Genomic DNA, 21,073 nt, shown 5'->3' with positions numbered 1-21,073 from the left:
AGCCCTTCTATGCTAATTAAGCAAGACCAATAAGAGATGCTTACCTGCTAAGTGCCTTTTTTCTTCTGTTTCTAGCTGTTTTACATGGTTCCAGTCACCCTGTGTGTTGGTGTTATTAGTGCCTTCCAGCTATCAGCCTTCACTTTCCGAAAAAACTTGGCAGCCACTGTTCTCCTGCTGATACTCTTTGGGTATGTGATTGGAAATGCTACTATGGAATTATAGCTTCTAAGAAACAAACAGAAATCTTTAGACTTGGTTTGCACCTGCTGCTGGATGCATGATTTTCTCTCTTTGGGAATGATTATGATTCAGCAAAAGATGGTGAGAAAGCAGGCTGGAACATGAGTTGGAAACTTACACGCGGAAGGTGGAGGGAGATTTGCTCACACATGTGGGAAAAAAGAAAAAAAAAAGACTGGAAAGTCTCAGAAAATATTCAGCCTGTATTGCATAACAACCAATTGCTGCTAGAAGTTGATTGATTGTTATCTTCCAGAAAAGGAGGGAATAATAGCACAGTGAAATCTGAATTTCAGTGCTAGTGCTTACCTGTGCAGAATATCATCAAGAAGGTAGGAAGAGGCTGTCTTTTATTAGAGTTCTAAACATTTTCTGTAATTCTGTAATTTTGAACATTGAGTATTGGGATGGTTAGAGACTTGTCTCCAAATAGTACTATGAGAGAGGGGGAAGTCATCCCATATCACCCTCTTGCTTAGTTTCACTTGAAAAAACAGTTATAAAAAGTTAAAATAACTGGTCAGAGGATTGATTTCTCTGTAAAAATAGAGCTGCTGAGCCCTGGGCTCAATCAAACTAATGGTCTGTCTATTCTGTTCCTTTAACTCTTCCTGTATGCAGTCCCAGGTGATGGAAGAAATGCTGAAGATAAATAGTTATAGGATAAGATGTCACAAATGGAGTGATGCCCTTCACTCCTAAGAGAGAAGTAGCAATATATTTAGTGATATAAAACAGCAATTTAACAAAATTTGATAGTAAATGAAACTGGTTCAACAGGATTTGATGGCAAAGTACACTTGCTACAAAACTGTCAGCAAGACCCTACTGATGAGTCATGAGGTTCAGAGAAGGACCCCTTTGTTTTCTAAACCCCTCCTCAGAGAGGAGTCTAGGTCTGGCTGGATCCAGTCTTAGTCCCAGACGTGGTCAGTGGTGTATGTCTAAAGCATTATATCTGCACAATTGATGTAAGATATCATCTTAGTGAAGCATGCAAGTTTATCAAGCTATTAGTCTTTTACCAAGGATCTGTTGTGGCAAGGAATCTCAAGCTTGAGGAGTAACCTTGAGAGGCTTCCCTATCCAAGGGGAGATCCTGGTGTGCAGCCCACTGCTCTGCAGGAGAGCTCAAAGGGCTCTTGAATTATTCACTACTTATAGGGGTAAGATAATAGACTCATAATCACATTGACATATCAACCACAGTATCAGTACTGTGGTTGGGTGGGCATGTTGATCAAGTCAGCCTGTTGTTGCCTGTCTCCCCTGAATCGACTTTGAGCCATCATGACCAGATGCACCTATTATGACCACCACGGGTGGTTATTGCTTGGGCAGGGTTACGGGAGATAAAGGTCAGGCTGGGCAGGGGAGGGGCATATGTGCTCACATAAGCACCCTGAGCAGAAGTTTCTTCGTTATTTCAAGCAACTAATTGTTGCTATCTTTGTAGGGGGAAATGCATATCTTATGAGTCAGATGTTTAGATAACTGCTCCAATGAGAGAATCAAAGGATCTTCTGCAAGATTAGGACGTGTTCCATTCCAGGAAGAGTATCAGATAAACACTTTAAAAAAAATTTACTATATTTAATCTTGAAACTGTTTTCAAGATTTTATGTCTCCAGCAACTCCTTTTTTGGCAGACTGTTTCAGTATCTCCTTATTTGGATGTATTCTTATAAACCCCAGCCTAAGTTTATTCACTTCATGATTCTCCCTCATAAAATATCTTTTACAAGCCCAAACAAGCTGGGTCCTCTCTTGTGAAAAGGCCTTTCCATTCCCTGGGTAATTCCATTAATCATTTTCCCCTATAACTTCAGTTTGAGCTCATCTTTCCTGGGTATGAGTGGTCAGACTAGTATGTAATATTCTAGAGATCATGATGCCATGATCCTGTAATTAAGTCAGATGAAACATCCAAAATTCATAATTTTCTTTTCTTTTCTCATCTTCCTCCTTCTTCCTTCTATGCTACTACCAATTGATTCCCTCAAGTTTAAGGCAGAAAATCTTAGTCTTCATGCAAAGACTTTATACTACTAAATCTCATTCCTGTTTAGTTTTTTTTAATTACCTTTACAACTATTGAATCCTTTTTATAATCCAGTTGCCATGACCCTAGTGTAAGAATAGCCATCTATATAGAGATCTTAGTCAAGCAGCATGTGACCTATATAGCACAGTACATACTTGTACATCTGAAGTCATGAATGTTTTCTGTGGTGTGCTATAGGCTTTGGTCCTGCTCACAGTGTAATCCCAGGTGCAAAGAGTTATGCTGGAATTGTTTTAACCAAAGCGTTGAGCTAAAGTTTGGGCATTCCAGAAGAAGCAAGCATTGACTGAAAAGCTGGACTGTCTTCTAAACAGTTTTTCTGTTGACTGCAGATGCAGCTTAATCATCTGAGCATAAACCCTCCAGTACATTCATTTTGGCTGACATAAAAAATATTATAGTGATTTGTAATGAGAGGGTCTATGTATTCGATGTGTATTCATATGTATTAAAGATACAATAACTGTTAGTAAGTTTAACATGTCTCAAGGGCACAGAGCTGCCACTCTTCCTATTGTACTCTTTACTCAACCCGACTACAGAGTAAATGTGATGAAGCCTATTGCAGTCATTTTATCCTTCCCCAACACTGTGCATGTAATTCTCATTTATCTGCATTCCATAATGCATTTTTTCCTTTTAAAATGTTATTTTTCTCTTCAGACTACACTTGTGCAGCATTTCTGATCTAGAATAAAGATAAAAATAGCTCAGTTATATGGAAAAGTTAAGCTATGTGCCAGAAGGGGGTGAGTTTGAAAGAATAATCAACAATTTCCTAGTATGCTACTTTAGAACTGATTTCCTTTAAAAAATATAACGGTCTCCTAACTAAATTGCAGGTTTTTTTGACTCTTTCAGCTGATAGCAAAAGTGTTTTATAGTGCAACTGCTTAAGCGCTTTTGTCCAAAATGCTCTATCTTTGATACTTAAAGTAACAAATTGCAGCTGAAGCTAAAGGAAGAGAAAGAGGATAGAAATGTAGGCATGACTGGCAGTTACTTTAAAGCCTGTGTTTGAACGTCATAGAGCTTTAGTATTCCAGAAGTCTTACTCCTTTCTTAGCAGCTATAAGCAAACAAATCAGATTTTGCTTTCATTTACAGCAGAGTAACAGCACTCTAAATCATGTCTCTTTCCTGTGTTGTTTCCAAGGATGGACTTGTCTTGTATTTACAGTATTGTAATTTAGAGCAAAATGTAGAACGGTGATTTTGGGATGTGCCTGAAAGGAAGAAAAGGTTGTGTGGTTAGGACTGGAAACAGGACCCTGAAATGTACAGTATAATCTTGACTACTTAAAATCTTCATTTGAGACCCAAACATTAAGTCATTTAATCTTTATCTTCCTCTAAAGTGAGGATAACAACACTATTACTTCACAGCAGGATTTGAATGTTTAATTTTTTAAGGTAAAGGATTTTGGCATTCTTAGATGAAAAAAAGTTCAACTGTAAAGTACACAATACTGAATTTAAAAGGGAATTTTATGGCTTATAATTGAAACTACCATTTAATGCAATGAAGAAGTGAATTCACATATTTTTTGGCTAGTTGCTCTGACATTGAGCTCACTATTAAAACAATTATATATATTAATACTATATAAGAAGTATTTATATATACATCTGTATATATATACTATATATATACTTATGATCATGCAGTGGTGTATGCTGACACCTATGACCCTGCAGCCTATATACTGTTTGTTTGATAGATATGTCTTGTGCTATGTTGAAAGGAAAATACGTTTCCTTTACATGACATTCATGTTCATCAAATTGCATGGGCATTTTTTTAGTCTGGCTAGACATAGCTTATTCTTTATAAAATAAATGACTGCTCCACTTTGGATAGGAGACATTTGACTTGCCAGAATGGATGTTGCCTTCCCTTCTCCTTTAAAGATTTGCCTTGAAAATGGTGTGGTTACAGACATGCTGCATTATCATCATTGTGATATGAAGTATGCACTCATTTTTGATGCGTACTACTCTACTAGATGTTAACTTGGTTTAGGTAATAACAATGCTAACGCCATCTCTGGCAAATTTCAGTTCTCAGATATCACTGGCACAAATTTTAATTCCAGTTCTAGGATTAATGCTTTCTTTCCCTTTTCTTCTTTCCCTTTTCTTCTTTCCCTTTTCTTCTTTCCCTTTTCTTCTTTCCCTTTTCTTCTTTCCCTTTTCTTCTTTCCCTTTTCTTCTTTCCCTTTTCTTCTTTCCCTTTTCTTCTTTCCCTTTTCTTCTTTCCCTTTTCTTCTTTCCCTTTTCTTCTTTCCCTTTTCTTCTTTCCCTTTTCTTCTTTCCCTTTTCTTCTTTCCCTTTTCTTCTTTCCCTTTTCTTCTTTCCCTTTTCTTCTTTCCCTTTTCTTCTTTCCCTTTTCTTTCTCTCTCATCATTCTATCCATCCTTTTTTGTTCTCTTTTCTTTCTATAAAAACCTCTAAGAAAAGCTGATTGCTCAGTATCTATGATTTAAGCTTCAGATATTTTGTTTGAATTCTATCTCTTTGTTAGAGGCTTGTTGAGATGTGTGGTTTTGCAATCATTCAGAGATCAGGGTTGTGAAACTCCTTGAACAGTGAAAGTAAATATATGCAGTTGATATATGCAAAAATGGATCATATCTGCCCATCACATGGCAGTAGCTCTGTGCATGTCTACAGAATCATAAGGTAATTTGACAAAGAATATATATCCTAAATATCTCCTTTGTTGTTAGTTGGTGAAAAGAGTTATTTGCATATCTTAAAAATGAGTAACTATTGGGTTTTTTCTAGTATGATAGTTGCATTTTTTTTTTTGTGATGCCACAACATAACTTATTTGTGATAATTTTGTTTCTTTAACTTTCAGATATGCAACTTTGCCATGGATGTATCTTGTATCCAGATTCTTCTCAAGTTCAGATGTAGCTTTTATTTCTTACATCTCCTTAAATTTTGTGTTTGGCCTGTGTACCATGCTGGTGACTCTCTTGCCTCGTTTGTTAGCTATAATTTCTAAAGTGCAGGTCAGTATAAAACTTTGCTTTATGTTACTTGGAAGGGAGAAGCATGCATACACGTCCATGTGTGTATATGTTTCTGTATACATATATGTATGTTTACAGACACACAAGGACAATTTTTTTTCCAGAAGAAAAACTTGTGTTTTAAACATTCGTGATTTTTCTGTCCTAGTGTATACTGTATTGCTTGTTACCATCTTGAATTTTAACTTGTTCATAACAAAAAAATTAAATACATAAAAAAATCATGCTGTAATAATGGAAAAACAGTGCTAATTGAAACCTTGACATTTTCCAGACCATTAAGTTGTAATTGGCACGTAATGGGAGCTGTTCTAGTCCATTGAATAGATTATATGCATTGTAAAATGTGTTTGAATAATATTGACATAAGAGATAAACCACATATTCCTAGGATCTGTAATGCACTGTATGAATAGTAATATGCATTCTCACTCCATGTATGTAATTTTCATTAGTCATAATGGTCATTAAGCAGTTTGATGGAGAGGAGATTCAGAATGTGTATGAATATCTGAATATCTCTGCATGTACCAGGTCAAAAACTTGATGTTTGAAGTCAAATCTATATTGTATGTCACTCAAGTTTGGAGGGAGATTTGTTGTTGACTTGGGTTGAAGTTGATGATTTAGAATTAATTGCATTCAAATATTAATTTTTTAAGAAAATGAAATGATCATTACCACATCTGTTTTGTTACTATCTGTGAATCTCAACTAAAATTAGAACCCCATGGCCCTAAACATTCTAAAATGCAGTAAGTGATGAACCCTGCCCCAAAATAGTTCACAATATACTTTTCTGATATCAGTTTACCTTGACGGAAAGCTGAATGCTGTATCCAGCTATGTAACTGTGCTTAATGTGCTGTTGGAGAAAGCTAATTTTTTCTTTCTTATTTTTTCCCTCCCCCTGCCCGTTTCTGATTCTTAATACAGAGTTTTCAAAACATCTACAATATCCTCAAATGGGCATTCATTGTATTCCCACAATTCTGCTTAGGCCAGGGTTTAATAGAACTTTCGTACAATCAGATCAAGTTTGACCTGACCAGCAACTTTGGAATAGATTCGTATGTGAGCCCCTTTGAGATGAATTTCCTGGGATGGATTTTTGTGGAAATGGCTCTACAGGGAACACTACTACTTCTTTTACGGCTTTTTCTTCATTGGGATCTCCTTCAGAAAGCAAGGTGTGTTACCATTTGTATTCTGCCATAGTGGACACTGAACTAATTTTTAAAGAAAGAAAATGGTGGATTCCTTTGAACACCTGAAGAAAAATGCTTCTGATAACATGGTGTACCTGAATTAGTAGACACTGCAGAAAAAATACAAGTAGTTGCTGTGTCCCTTGGAGTCTGCTGAGATTTGATCGCCAGGCTTTAAGGGACTGCAACCAGGGAAGTAAAGCAGAGTTATTCAGAGTACAGCAATGTCCAATTTGCCACGTGTCATTTGCTATCAACTTCTGTTTTAGGGGTCAGTGTTCAATTAACAGCATGGTTAGCCCTTCAGAAGATGTTGATGTAGAAATGGAGCGACAGCGACTCTTTGGTGGAAGAACTGGTAATGATGTCCTCCTCCTGTACAACCTCAGGAAGTGTTATGGAGGTTTCAGTAAGAAGAACACAGCTGTGGAAAGCATAAGCTTGGGAATACCAAGGGGAGAGGTACTGAGGTCTTTTTTTTTTTTTTTCCTTTTAGAAAATATCACTTCATTCTGAGCAATTAATTGTTCAGACATAATGAGGATCTCTACAATCAAAGATCTGTAGGTAGCAGTAGAACAATTTCAATTATAGTAATTTCTGAAAATCAGTAGCTGGATAAAACCAGAAGCTGTGGTGCTGTTTAAAAAGCAACTGTTTACTTATTTTTTGGGTTACAAATTCATCAGAGTCTTGATTTTTTATTCTTCCTTATCTTTCCCCAGTTACTGTTTATAGGCTAACATAAAAAACAAGTAGATAACGTAGCAGTTCAACGTCTGAGGAGAAAGCAAGGAATACCTAGCTCAATTGTAAACTGATTTGCTGATAGCAAATTCAAAGATATGAGAAACTAGTGCATGGCAGCACAGGTCCAGTGATGTCCTATAGATCAGTTGTTTAGTAACTGGGGTAATTAGGAGGATGTAATTGCTGATTAAAGCCTATTTATCAATAAGAATGTTTCACGAAACAAGTATTTTTAAGGTTATAAAGTGCTATATGTAGACTTAATATGAATCCTGTCCTAGCTTAAACATATTTTCATTGCAGCCAGGGACCTGAAATAACTGTTCAGAGGCAGTGTGCGTCTTGGCTGTTCAGTGTTCATTTACTTATACAGAGTGAAGCACCTCATGAGAAATAGAGAAATATTGACTCTACAGACTGGTAGTCAGGGCTCTCAAATAGAGCTTGAGATCCTCTGGTTTAAATCTAGCATTTACTAATAATATGGATAAATAATTCATTTAGTTATTGGGCAGGGTTTTAAGTGGAGGGCTATCATAAATAAGTCATTCTTAGGAACTAGGGGAAATCAAATATTATATATATGGGGTTTTTGAAAACTTTTTTTCTATGGGAAAGGGAAAGCATATCCATATGCAGTATCTTACAGACATATAATAAGAAATATGAAAAAGGAAGAAGCTGTTGAAACATTAATATTACTTATTTCTTTCAGCATAGCAGATTGATCGCTTTTGCCTTTTTTTTTTTTTTTTTAAATCTGTGTTAGTGTTTTGGACTTCTGGGAACAAATGGAGCTGGGAAAAGCACAACATTTAAGATGCTGACTGGAGATATTACCCCATCTGCAGGACGTGCTGTTATCAGGACTCCTACAGGGTAAATAACACAGGGTTTGATCAGAATAGCGCTAATTGATAATGCCAGTGATCAAAGACTCAACACATCTTCAGTCCTTTATTCTGGACTCTAAGGACCTTTTTAGTTCCCTTTTAAATGTATATTGCTTTATTGCTGTTAAGTCTCTGCAGGAAAGCACTTTAACATTACGTAATTCTACCTGACAGCTCTGTTAATTGAGAATAAACTTGAATAGTAGCAAAAGAGTATGTTCCAGGAAGCCTTAACACAGTCTTTTATAATTGTAACAAAAATCTTAACATACAGTATGTCCAGATACATGAACATATATCCCCATACCAGTGCTGCACTGAAAAGTTTCCAGTCTTAGGCTGATGAGCAGTGCTTCAATTAGATAATTTTAAAATGTTTTCTGACACTTATAGCTTTCAGAGTTATTAGTTAATTTTTTGATCAATATGTTATGTAATTAGTCTAGGAGGTAGTGCTGGTGCTATTGAGGCTAACTTCGATGGGGTGATAAGTAAATAATGGACTTTTTGGGTTAGAAGTAACCAACATTTACCTTTTTTCCCAGCAAAATTGGAGGAGGAAGTACTTATTTTTTAGTCAGGCCAAAGTAAAATGTATATGTGTATATGTCCTGCACTTGCGTCACAGCAATCCCATGCAATGCTACAGGCTTTGGGAAGAATGGCTGGGGAGCTGCCTGGCAGAAAAGGACCTGGGGGTGTTGGTCGACTGTCAGCTGAACATGAGCCAGCAGTGTGCCCAGGTGGCCAAGGCGGCCAACAGCATCCTGGCCTGTATCAGGAACAGTGTGGTGAGTAGGGCTAGGGAAGCGATCGTTCCTTCATACTCAGCACTGGTGAGGCCCCACCTTGAGTACTGTGTCCAGTTTTGGGCCTGGTCGCTACAAGAAATGACACTAAGGTGCTGGAGTGTGTCCAGAGAAGGGCAATGAAGCTGGTGAGGAGTCTGGAGAACAATTCTTTTGAGGAGTGGGTGAGGGAGCTGGGATTATTCAGCCAGGAGAAAAGGAGGCGAAGTGGAGAGACCTTATCACTCTCTACAACTACCTGAAAGGAGATTGTAGAGAGGTGGGGGTTGGTCTCTTCTCCCAGGTAACAGGTTTGTCCTATCTCCCAGACAGGACAAAAGGAAATGGCCTGAAGTTGTGCCAGGGTAGATTTAGACTGGATATTAGGAAAAACTTTTACACTGAAAGGGTTATTAAACATTGGAATGGGCTGCCCAGAGAAGTGGCTGAGTCACCATTCCCTGGCTATATTTGAAAGATGGGTTGACATAATGCTTAGTGACATGGTTTAGTGGTGGTTTTTGTCAATGTTCGGTTGCTGGTTGGATTAGATGGTCTGAAACATCCCTTCCAACCTAGAAAACTCTATGATTCTATATAAATGTATAATGGGCTAGTTAAAAATTGTAAAACTTCTCTTTTCCTAAATTATGTCTATTTCAAAATATGTGTTTTGGAGAAGGATAGATGAAGGGTTTAAATTTTTAAAGGAAGCATTTTGGAATTTCCAAAATGACAAGTTATATTTCTTCAGTTTAGAAATTAAATGCTTTCATATGTCAGTATTTTCTCACTCCTTTACAAAGACAATGATCAGCAGATTTAACTTCAAATGTAAGTAGTTTCAGTAATTTCAACATTTTCTGGAACTTCTTTTGAAATGAACACCATCACTACTACGAATCAGGATTTTACTTAAGTGTGTTTTATTTGATTTTGTCATTATCTTTCATAAAAACTTTTTCAAGAGATTCAGTGTAAAAATAATTTGATAACAAAGAACTCCTGAACTGACCATCAAATAATTATTAATCAAGAAGAAAGACAGACTAAAGAGATTTTGGAAAAATGATTCCTGAGAGAATAAAAAGTGATATGAGTAAGGCTATGCAGTGGTTACAGAGACTTTTAGATTATTGTTTTCATTTATAATTTCCCAGAACAGAATACAAAAATGTTCAGATAGTAAGCAACATCAATGACAATAACAGAAGAGATTTAAAATTAGGTAAAAATTAATTTGGAGTTCTTTGGAACTGGTGGATATCATGGCATTTAGAAGTTTAGCATGAGTCTGAAGAATATTTGAGATTTACAGAAATAAAATAGTCTGCAATAATTTTTTACAAGATATTGCCTTCAAGGCAGTATTTATGCGCCCAGGTTTTGTTTTGGTTTTGAGGGATCTTTTTCTATAGATTTTAATAGAACTTACCATTGGTCCCACCCATTGATTCATGGATTGCATATTGCTCTCCCTTTGCAATGTGGTACCAGATCTATATTTGGGAAATGATTTGATCTGATAATACCAAAATTTTAATATCCACTTGAAAACAAATATAAAGTTATGAGAATATATGTCATCATCCCATGTACTGGCACTTACGCTATGTTTATTGATTACATGGCTTTTTTTATAGCAACTCCTAAAGATAACTCTTTGAAAAATCACAAAACAATTTACCAATGCCTGTATTCCTTTTACTAGATATGATGTTAGGTACCTATGACTAAACAGATAAAAATTCTTCTGAGGTCTACTTTAGTATGCTACTGGCATTTAACAGTAGGTTAAATGTTCTTTGCTACTTTTGTTTCCCCCGCTGTGTTTTATAAATCCAACATGGAAGCATACTTTAAGATGCAAGTTTATTTGCCATGTACTAAAATAGGTAGAGAAAATTGATACATTGAAGATGCTCAAGGGGAAGCCTTAGAAATTTGCATTTAAGTGTCCAAAATACCCTTCCCAACATTAATTATCACCCTGTATCATGGTGGTGTCCATCCGGTTTATGGATTTTTATGTGCTTGAAGTGGCTGAAGTGAGTGTAAAACCCATATTCCAAAGTTTTCAAAACTTATCACTAACTTGAGAAGGCAACCTCAAGCAAGAGCTGCAGTTACACAGTACCTAAACTTGGGGAAACAAACAACTTCAAAGCTGGGAGAAGAGGATTATGTCATTCATGACTTTGTTCCTTGCTTCATATTTTGGCATCTGCTGTTAAGCCGATGATGTGCCCTGTGTTGCTCTACTACTGAAAATCACTAGGGGGCAAATTCGTTGACACTTCCGTAGATAAGATTATAAACACAATAGGTCTGGAGAACCCTTCCTCAAGAATCACTAAAGTTACTCATCCCAGGGATTTTTACGTGGATTGATTTGTATTTACACCTGAGATAAATGAAGGAAGGGGGATATCATGGTAAGAAGTCTTCTCCTTTTCATACTCCAGTAGTGTGCTCAAAAGCCTGGTACTCCTTGCAGAGAGGAAGAGAGGAGAGTCAGCTGAAGAAAGCAGTTGATTGTCACAGCTGCAAACCATTTGCTGCACAGCAGATCTAGATTTCTGTGTTTAAAATCTGTGTTGTGAAGCTGCTTCCATAGAGACATTACCTCTGACAGTGATGGCTGATGAATAATTTGGGCAGCATCTTAGATGTAGATCCCATCTCTGTTGGGTTGAACTTGTCCTCTGTGACCCTGAAAGGATAAGTTACTATAATCTGATGGATCCTTCATGATGCATGATCCTTTCATGATGCAATAAGGAAATGAGTATGTAAAATTATTATAAATATTGGACAATGTAGCTGATGTAAATCCATGTAGAAAATCCTTAATTCATAACAGTTCTTGTTTCCTTGAGTAACTACATGTGAAAGTTCCTGGTTTTAACAAACAGAACAAAAACCCCCAAACAAAACCACATATACATTTTCCTGATTGCTACTGTAATTGTCTCACTGAATTTAAAATGAAGTCAGAAGTGTCTCTTTGAGGCAGGTGCACTGAAAAAGATCTTGAGTTTTACATAGAGCTTTTGTACCTGTGGACAACACAGAGGGACTAGAAATGGAAGATGAGCTTTGAAAAAGTGCATGTTGAATTGCAAAGCAGAATTTTGGGAAGTTCAACCTGAAAGATCTTGGAGGTGCATGGGGTTATATAGAAAGTGTCTCACACATTGATTGTAAGTAGTATTCAGGGAACTCCTGCTAGAGTCTCAAAGAAAATAAGAAAAATGCACTTCTGAGCTGCCTTTTTCACAGAGTAGAAGAGCAGATTCAAAGTATCTTCAAGTACTTCTAAAAGATTCATTGGCCTCTAGGTTATTTGTTTGTTGAATGTTTAATACCACAAAAAAAGGAGCTTATTCCTAAGAACCTGAGAGAAAACTGTGTTTTCATAAAAGCTTAGTAAAGTGCATAAGAGGTAGATGTTATGTAACAGTTTTCAAAATCACTGAGATTCATAAAATGGAGTGCTATTAAGCAGGAATGTTCATTAAATAGTAGAGCCAACTTCATCTCTTCTGCAAATCAGGGTTTCCTGGCATTCTTCTTGATGGGGGCATTCTTTTAGGAAAGAGAAGGCTTCTGACCTGTTTTTATTAAGCTTTTCTCTTTTTGATACACCACGAATTAAACAGATATTTTAAATGCACTATGTGCCTCCTAAACTTTGTATCTTACCATTTACATGGAAATTGCACATTTATAGTATACAAGCTGAGCAGTCTACCAAAACCCTGGTTTTTAAATTTTTTATTTTATTTCATACCCTTCTGCAGATAATGTTTTTAGGCAACTTCTAACCTTTGCAATCCTGTTCTGGTTGTAACTGTGATGTGATGAAGATGGTCCAGGAAAAGACATGATAGGAATTTATCACTAACAACAGCAAGTCTTGTGAAGATAATAGCAAAATTCCATTCACTTGGGTTTTGCCTTTTTTATTATTTTGTGTACTTCATTAACATTGCTATTATCAGTGATACATCTGTCCAAATGAAATAGAAATATAATTATCATATAGACAGTGCATCTCCATGTTAGGGATATTAGCAGCCCCAATATTAAAGAGTGCCACAGGAAGAAGCAGCATCGAAAGAAACAGTTACTTGGGAAGATGTGGAAATAAAATACTGATACTGAAGTAACAGCAGTCTCTCTCATAAAGGCCAGAAACATTAAAAGCGAAGGGGAAAATGACTAGAAAGGAAAGCATTTTAATAAAATTTGCTTACCTCTATTTATAAAGTATGATGCTATAAGACATTAGGAGATCTGGCTTTTAAACAACATCCATACAAAGGAGTTACCAAACTAAAATGTGTGTAATAGTTAACTGCATAGTCTGCTTGACATTTAGAAGGGGTTTTTTTGTGTGTTCACTGTAGCACAGCTGTTCCTCTTTAAGAGTACAAATGGACTCAAATTAGTTTATGCTTAGTTCTACTGCCATAACTAGATTGTCACCAGTGCATTAGCTGGCTAAATGAAAGCTAGCGTATAAAACTATAAATATTTTTATACTTCCTTTTTCTGTCAACTTGAAGTAAGGTCTGCATTAAATATGCACTAAGAAAAGCTGACACTTAACAAGGTCAGGGATAACAAAGTGAGTCCTTGTAGTCTTTGAATCTCTTCTGGGTTGATGGACAGATGAGTGGAGTGCAGGGGATGTTACCTACTTTGACTTCAGCAAGGCTTTTGACACAGTCTCCCACAGCATCCTCATAGGTAAACTTAGGAAATGTGGGTTAGATGAATTGAGTGTGAGGTGGATTGAAAACTGGCTGAAAGATAGAGCTCAGAGGGTCATGATTAGTGACACAGAATCTAGTTGGAAGTCCATAACAAGTGGTGCTCCCCAAGGAGTCAGTACTGGGTCCAGTCCTCTTCAATATATTCATCGATGACCTGGATGAAGGGATAGACTGTACCCTGAGCAAGTTTGCTGATGATGCAAAACTGGGAGGGGTGGCTGACACACTAGAAGACTGTGCTGCCATACAGTGAGACCTGGACAGGCTGGAAAGTTGGGCAGAGAGGAACCTGATGAAATTCAACAAGGGCAAGTGTAGGGTGCTGCACCTGGGGAGGAATAACCCCCTGTACTGGGACAGGCTGGGGGCTGACCTGTTAGAGAGCAGCTCTGAGGAAAAAGACCTGGGAGTCCTGGTGGACAACAGAATGACCATGAGCCAGAAATGTGCCCGTGGCCAAGAAGGACAATGGCATCCTGGGGTGCATCAAGAAGAACATGGACAGCTGGTCGAGGGAGGTTATCCTGCCCCTCTCCTCTCCCCTGGTGAGGCTGCATCTGGAGTACTATGTCCAGTTCTGGGCTCCCCAGTTCAAGAAGGACAGGGAGCTGCTGGAGATGGTACAGCAAAGGGCTACGACGATAATTAGATGGCCTCTAGGTTATTTGTTTGTTGAATGTTTAATACCACAAAAAAAGGAGCTTATTCCTAAGAACCTGAGAGAAAACTGTGTTTTCATAAAAGCTTAGTAAAGTGCATAAGAGGTAGATGTTATGTAACAGTTTTCAAAATCACTGAGATTCATAAAATGGAGTGCTATTAAGCAGGAATGTTCATTAAATAGTAGAGCCAACTTCATCTCTTCTGCAAATCAGGGTTTCCTGGCATTCTTCTTGATGGGGGCATTCTTTTAGGAAAGAGAAGGCTTCTGACCTGTTTTTATTAAGCTTTTCTCTTTTTGATACACCACGAATTAAACAGATATTTTAAATGCACTATGTGCCTCCTAAACTTTGTATCTTACCATTTACATGGAAATTGCACATTTATAGTATACAAGCTGAGCAGTCTACCAAAACCCTGGTTTTTAAATTTTTTATTTTATTTCATACCCTTCTGCAGATAATGTTTTTAGGCAACTTCTAACCTTTGCAATCCTGTTCTGGTTGTAACTGTGATGTGATGAAGATGGTCCAGGAAAAGACATGATAGGAATTTATCACTAACAACAGCAAGTCTTGTGAAGATAATAGCAAAATTCCATTCACTTGGGTTTTGCCTTTTTTATTATTTTGTGTACTTCATTAACATTGCTATTATCAGTGATACATCTGTCCAAATGAAATAGAAATATAATTATCATATAGACAGTGCATCTCCATGTTAGGGATATTAGCAGCCCCAATATTAAAGAGTGCCACAGGAAGAAGCAGCATCGAAAGAAACAGTTACTTGGGAAGATGTGGAAATAAAATACTGATACTGAAGTAACAGCAGTCTCTCTCATAAAGGCCAGAAACATTAAAAGCGAAGGGGAAAATGACTAGAAAGGAAAGCATTTTAATAAAATTTGCTTACCTCTATTTATAAAGTATGATGCTATAAGACATTAGGAGATCTGGCTTTTAAACAACATCCATACAAAGGAGTTACCAAACTAAAATGTGTGTAATAGTTAACTGCATAGTCTGCTTGACATTTAGAAGGGGTTTTTTTGTGTGTTCACTGTAGCACAGCTGTTCCTCTTTAAGAGTACAAATGGACTCAAATTAGTTTATGCTTAGTTCTACTGCCATAACTAGATTGTCACCAGTGCATTAGCTGGCTAAATGAAAGCTAGCGTATAAAACTATAAATATTTTTATACTTCCTTTTTCTGTCAACTTGAAGTAAGGTCTGCATTAAATATGCACTAAGAAAAGCTGACACTTAACAAGGTCAGGGATAACAAAGTGAGTCCTTGTAGTCTTTGAATCTCTTCTGGGTTGATGGACAGATGAGTGGAGTGCAGGGGATGTTACCTACTTTGACTTCAGCAAGGCTTTTGACACAGTCTCCCACAGCATCCTCATAGGTAAACTTAGGAAATGTGGGTTAGATGAATTGAGTGTGAGGTGGATTGAAAACTGGCTGAAAGATAGAGCTCAGAGGGTCATGATTAGTGACACAGAATCTAGTTGGAAGTCCATAACAAGTGGTGCTCCCCAAGGAGTCAGTACTGGGTCCAGTCCTCTTCAATATATTCATCGATGACCTGGATGAAGGGATAGACTGTACCCTGAGCAAGTTTGCTGATGATGCAAAACTGGGAGGGGTGGCTGACACACTAGAAGACTGTGCTGCCATACAGTGAGACCTGGACAGGCTGGAAAGTTGGGCAGAGAGGAACCTGATGAAATTCAACAAGGGCAAGTGTAGGGTGCTGCACCTGGGGAGGAATAACCCCCTGTACTGGGACAGGCTGGGGGCTGACCTGTTAGAGAGCAGCTCTGAGGAAAAAGACCTGGGAGTCCTGGTGGACAACAGAATGACCATGAGCCAGAAATGTGCCCGTGGCCAAGAAGGACAATGGCATCCTGGGGTGCATCAAGAAGAACATGGACAGCTGGTCGAGGGAGGTTATCCTGCCCCTCTCCTCTCCCCTGGTGAGGCTGCATCTGGAGTACTATGTCCAGTTCTGGGCTCCCCAGTTCAAGAAGGACAGGGAGCTGCTGGAGATGGTACAGCAAAGGGCTACGACGATAATTAGAGGCCTGGAGCATCTCTCTTATAAGGAAAGGCTGAGGGACTTTGGTCTTTTTAGTCTGGAGAAGAGAAGGGTGAGAGGGAATCTGATCAATGCCTATAAATACTTGAAGGGTGGGTGTCAGGAGGAAGGGGCCAGTCTTTATCCAGCGGTGCCCAATGACAGGACAAGAGGTAATGGGCACAAACTTTAACACAGGAAATTCCATCTATGCATGAGGAGGAACTTCTTTACTTTGAGGGTGGTAGGGCTCTGGAACAGGCTGCCCAGAGAGGTTGTAGAGTCTCCGTCTCTGGAGACGTTCAGAACCCACCTGGACATGTTCCTGTGCAACCACATCTAGATGGACCTTCTCTGGCAGGGGGGTTGGACTAGATGATATCCAAAGGTCCCTTCCAATCCCTATGATTCTGTGATCAAAAGACACTGTACATCTGTTCAACTTTTTTCTTTTTTTTTTTAGTGTACGTTCACCATTCTTTGTTTTCTTCCCCTTTCCATATTTGTGTCTAAATCTTCTTCAGTGACTCAGCTTAGGAGGGCTAAACACAACTTGGAAAAGAAAGTGTCAAAATCCTTTTAAAAGTCATGTCAAGGTCAATGTAAAATAACGCATAGGGTGCCTAGCGGTTTATTTGCCTTTTTGTCACTCCCTATTTTGCAGTGTTTGCCGTTGTAGTTTGCTGAATAAAGTTGGCTTTAAATTCATCCTAAGAGTCTCACTTGTAGTGGGGTGCATAGAGGAAGAAATACATAAGCTGGGTGTTGTCTTGTTCATGAGTTGCCCCACTGAGTCCTGAAGCATTTGGCAGTCTTCCTTATGTAATTAAATTATCTCCCATGAATTTCATCTTCCTGCTGCACAGAGAGATTCTCCATCAGAGAAACTCCCCATTCCATTTGAATTTAGTGTCAGTCTTCTCAGCTCTTGGCTTATGAAGTCATAGGACCAAAGAACTCCTTTCCAAAGAGGGGAAAGTGAAATATTTCTTTATATCTAGAACTTGGACTCTTTTGATAGTTATGATATTCAGCTTGATAAATAATTAAAAATGTAATTCAAATAGCTTTACTTGAAAGGAAGAATAAATTTATGTCAATATAATGGCAGAGATAGCTGTTGTTACACTGTATATCAGTATAATTAGTTTAATTATAACTAAGCTACAGTTGCATTAATTATATTTTAACCTTGATTTTTTTATATTGTTAATTGAGCATTAGCATGCACTGAATTTAATGTGCAGTTAAGAGTACAATGGAATGTCTAACTACTTATGCAATTTGTAAATTTATATTTCATTTTGACTCATTAATGGAATTTATATCTCTACAGAAGCCATTGTAAGTACCATATATATCACTGCTTTTATTTTAACTGTATTCCAAAACTGCAGAAAAAGCATACAAAAGACAAGCAAAGTGCACAGTGGAGTCAATAGTGAAACAAATTTTCCAAAAACAGCCATAAGGCTGATATGAAGGGTACTAAGTTGTCTCTGGAGCTTGAAATTGAGGTGTACCTTAGAACATTAACCCACAGCTACCTGTAAGCTATGTCGCTGGTAAACACTAACAAATTACAACCAAATCAAGTCTTTGCAATAACTAGCCTAGCCTTCTGGAAACTACAAGTCCAGTTCAGGTGGGAGAAGGCAACAGATTTTGTCCAAGATCATTCTCAGTTGTTCCAGTGTTTTTGTTTCTTTTCAGTGCCCAGCAAGGGCTTTCTGACTGGGATGCCCCCAGCCACCCCAATGTAGCCTGCAGGGCTGGAATCAGATTTGAGGGTTTTTTTTCAACGCATGAAAGAAATGGATTGATGTGAAAGGCCTTAATTGTGATCAGTGGAGGAACAACTTTGAATGAAAACTTTTATTCACTCGGAGTTTAGTTTATTATCCCCCGTATCTTGTAAGCCTGGCAAGTTTCTTTCATCTGTAAAATGAGCACTTCAAAATTATGGAAGCCTCCTTGAATCCTGGATTTTTTTTTCAGGGTGATTTGCAGCAAAGTATCATAAATCTCCCTGTATAAATGGAGACCAAAACTCTTAGAAAGGGATGGAATGCAATATCTTTCATGCTTCGTGTGCTAGACTGTACTGGTTTTCTTGAGGATGCCATACATTTTATTGACCTTTTCCAAAAGTATACTAGAAATGTAATTTTGTAACTTTATACTTTTGTTTAACATATAAAGTTTTCTGGACGTGTTCAATTCTTTTTTTTCTTTTGCAGCTGTTCCACTCTAAAGGAAAAAATAAATAATAAGTGAAAGTTTGAGCATAGCAATATAGTCTAAAAATGAAGTCTTCACTAGGAATGAGAAAGCTCATGTTCCATGTTAGTTCTATGTTTTAACTTGATCAGGATACATAACCAAAATTACTAACAGAATTTAAAAATTATTACTTAATGTTATTATAATGATACAGAAAGTCCTGTGTTAGTTTAAAAGTCTGGGTTCCTGCCTATATCTTTTAGATATTACACTAGAACTGATTGTGTCTACTGTACTATGGACAAAAACTCTGACAGGTTGAGTGAGGGGTTGGAATCTGTACTTACATGTGCGTTGTCTCTTTATGTATAAAACAAGATGATTTTTTAATTCCTGTATATCCTGTTGATAATATGAATGGCCTAATTAGCAATGCTATCATGTTTATAATAACAGGGCAGAAAACAAAGTTTTCCCTAGCTTGAGAAAAAACATATCAGCATTTTGCTGCACGCTACTCTATATTTCAGAAAATACTAAAAAATATCTTTCCAATTTGATTCTGATAACATAATTTATGAAGTTGTTTGTTAAAGAAGAAGAGGATTATAATTAGTTTAATTAATGACGACAGATTTTTTTTTTTTTTGTAAAGGGGGAAAAAAGCATTTACAGTATGTCATTTAGTGAAAAGGATTTCTGGTATCATGCCATCACTACATGAAACGTTCATTTCATTTAGACCCATGAAAATGAAATCTGAGAGATTAACTGAATTTCAAGGAAAATAAATTTCCAGAGATGAAGGCAGTTTTCTGTTGTAAAATATGTATTATAATTAAAAATTATGCTGTTTTTTTTCTGTCATTTATTCTTTCACTATTCTGAAAAAGCTTAGGACCTGGCTGAACAAAACTGAAGGGATGATCTCCACTTTTTTGATTTGGAAATCTACTGAGTGATATTGCTGAGGAAAGAATAGGCATTGTACTATACATACAAGTATCAATACATCAAGTGTCAATAAAGGACCAGAATCTTCATATGGCATTTTTTTTTTCCTTCTGAACAGATTGTTTTCTGCTTTGACAGATACAGAGAAGGAAAAAAATTAGGTCCATGAGCTCTTTAGTGAATCCATTAGAATCTCTGTATTAATGGGAACTCTTTAAGTCTTCAAGGTCAGAACTAATGGATAAAGTTGCAAGATAAGGACCAAACTGAGTAAGAATATTAAATCATCCATTCTTACTGTAGTCTTCCTTTATGAAAGCTAAAGGTCAGCGGGTGGCATATTGTTCATCTAAGGTTGTGTGTTTTACAGGAGGCACAACACTAAAATCACATCTGTACAATTACCACTGGGGACACTAATGTGTTTTTATTTCCTCATGCAAACGAAGTAACTATTGTCTAATATAGTTGTATCTAAAGAACATTAGATGTTTGTTATTTTTTTGCAGCCGTGCATACTTATTTTTTGTTCATCATGGTATGGACCCATTCCAGACTTGATGTATCTATCCGGCTACAGGGCTCATGCTGAGTAAATGTTCCTAGAATTACCCCTGAGTGAGATTTGTTCTTTTGTGACTGAACTTGGCATATTACCAAAAGTCCAGTCTCTTGTTTCTCCAAAGACAGCAGCTGCACCAAAAGGAAACCTTGGTAGTATGCCTGAATCTTCTTAGTAAAACAAACCTCAGACACGTCTCTGTGTTCAGCAGCATCTAGATAGAATTTCACTGTCGATAGTATTTCACTATGTTATAGTTGATTAAATAAGAAATCCACTACTTCTGACAGCTTATGTAAAATATCGATGTTAATCAATCCATATCTTATGGTAAAGATGACCTTAAAAATAATTTAATTTGATTTAGGTATGGCTGGAAACTGAGCTGGTAAAAATTCGATATAAGCTTCATTTAAAATAACCTATAAGTTGGTATAAATTAATGAGGAAGTACATTTCTGATATTCTCTTTCCCCTATCACCCCTTTTCATTTTTTTGCTAAATCTTTGTCTAGAGAGATGTCTACAGGCAGTTAACTTCCTTGGCACCATCCAAACCTACAAAGACACTAAAATTTTATATCTTTGCTGTTAAGAACAAAGGACCATTCTAATTAAACCAGCAAGGTTTGTCATAATCATGATAATTTATCTTTTGATAGCATTAAAATATATTTTGATGCTGTGGTTCATTACGTAAAATCGAGAATTTGTGTTTTCTTTTTCTCCCCAGTCTCCCAAATCTTGTTAACAGGAGATACATATTTATATTTTCACTAGTGCTGGTATTTGTAGATCCTGCTTTTAGTATGTTTACTT

At 37.1% G+C, this 21,073-nt stretch overlaps 1 protein-coding gene across 1 annotated transcript in view; it reads left to right on the top strand.

The window, feature by feature from the left end:
• Positions 1-21,073, top strand: part of ABCA13 (ATP binding cassette subfamily A member 13) — a 182,501-nt gene that overhangs the window by 133,250 nt on the left and 28,178 nt on the right. The window contains exons 49-53 of the mRNA XM_014940763.1: positions 76-191; positions 5,172-5,328; positions 6,286-6,539; positions 6,827-7,019; positions 8,077-8,186. Coding sequence (XP_014796249.1) covers positions 76-191; positions 5,172-5,328; positions 6,286-6,539; positions 6,827-7,019; positions 8,077-8,186 — 830 coding nt within the window. The remainder of the gene's footprint in view (positions 1-75; positions 192-5,171; positions 5,329-6,285; positions 6,540-6,826; positions 7,020-8,076; positions 8,187-21,073) is intronic.

The sequence above is a fragment of the Calidris pugnax genome, unplaced genomic scaffold, assembly GCF_001431845.1.
Source record: "Calidris pugnax isolate Ruff unplaced genomic scaffold, ASM143184v1 scaffold8, whole genome shotgun sequence".
Taxonomy (NCBI): domain Eukaryota; kingdom Metazoa; phylum Chordata; class Aves; order Charadriiformes; family Scolopacidae; genus Calidris; species Calidris pugnax.
This window is presented reverse-complemented; position numbering and strand designations above follow the sequence as displayed.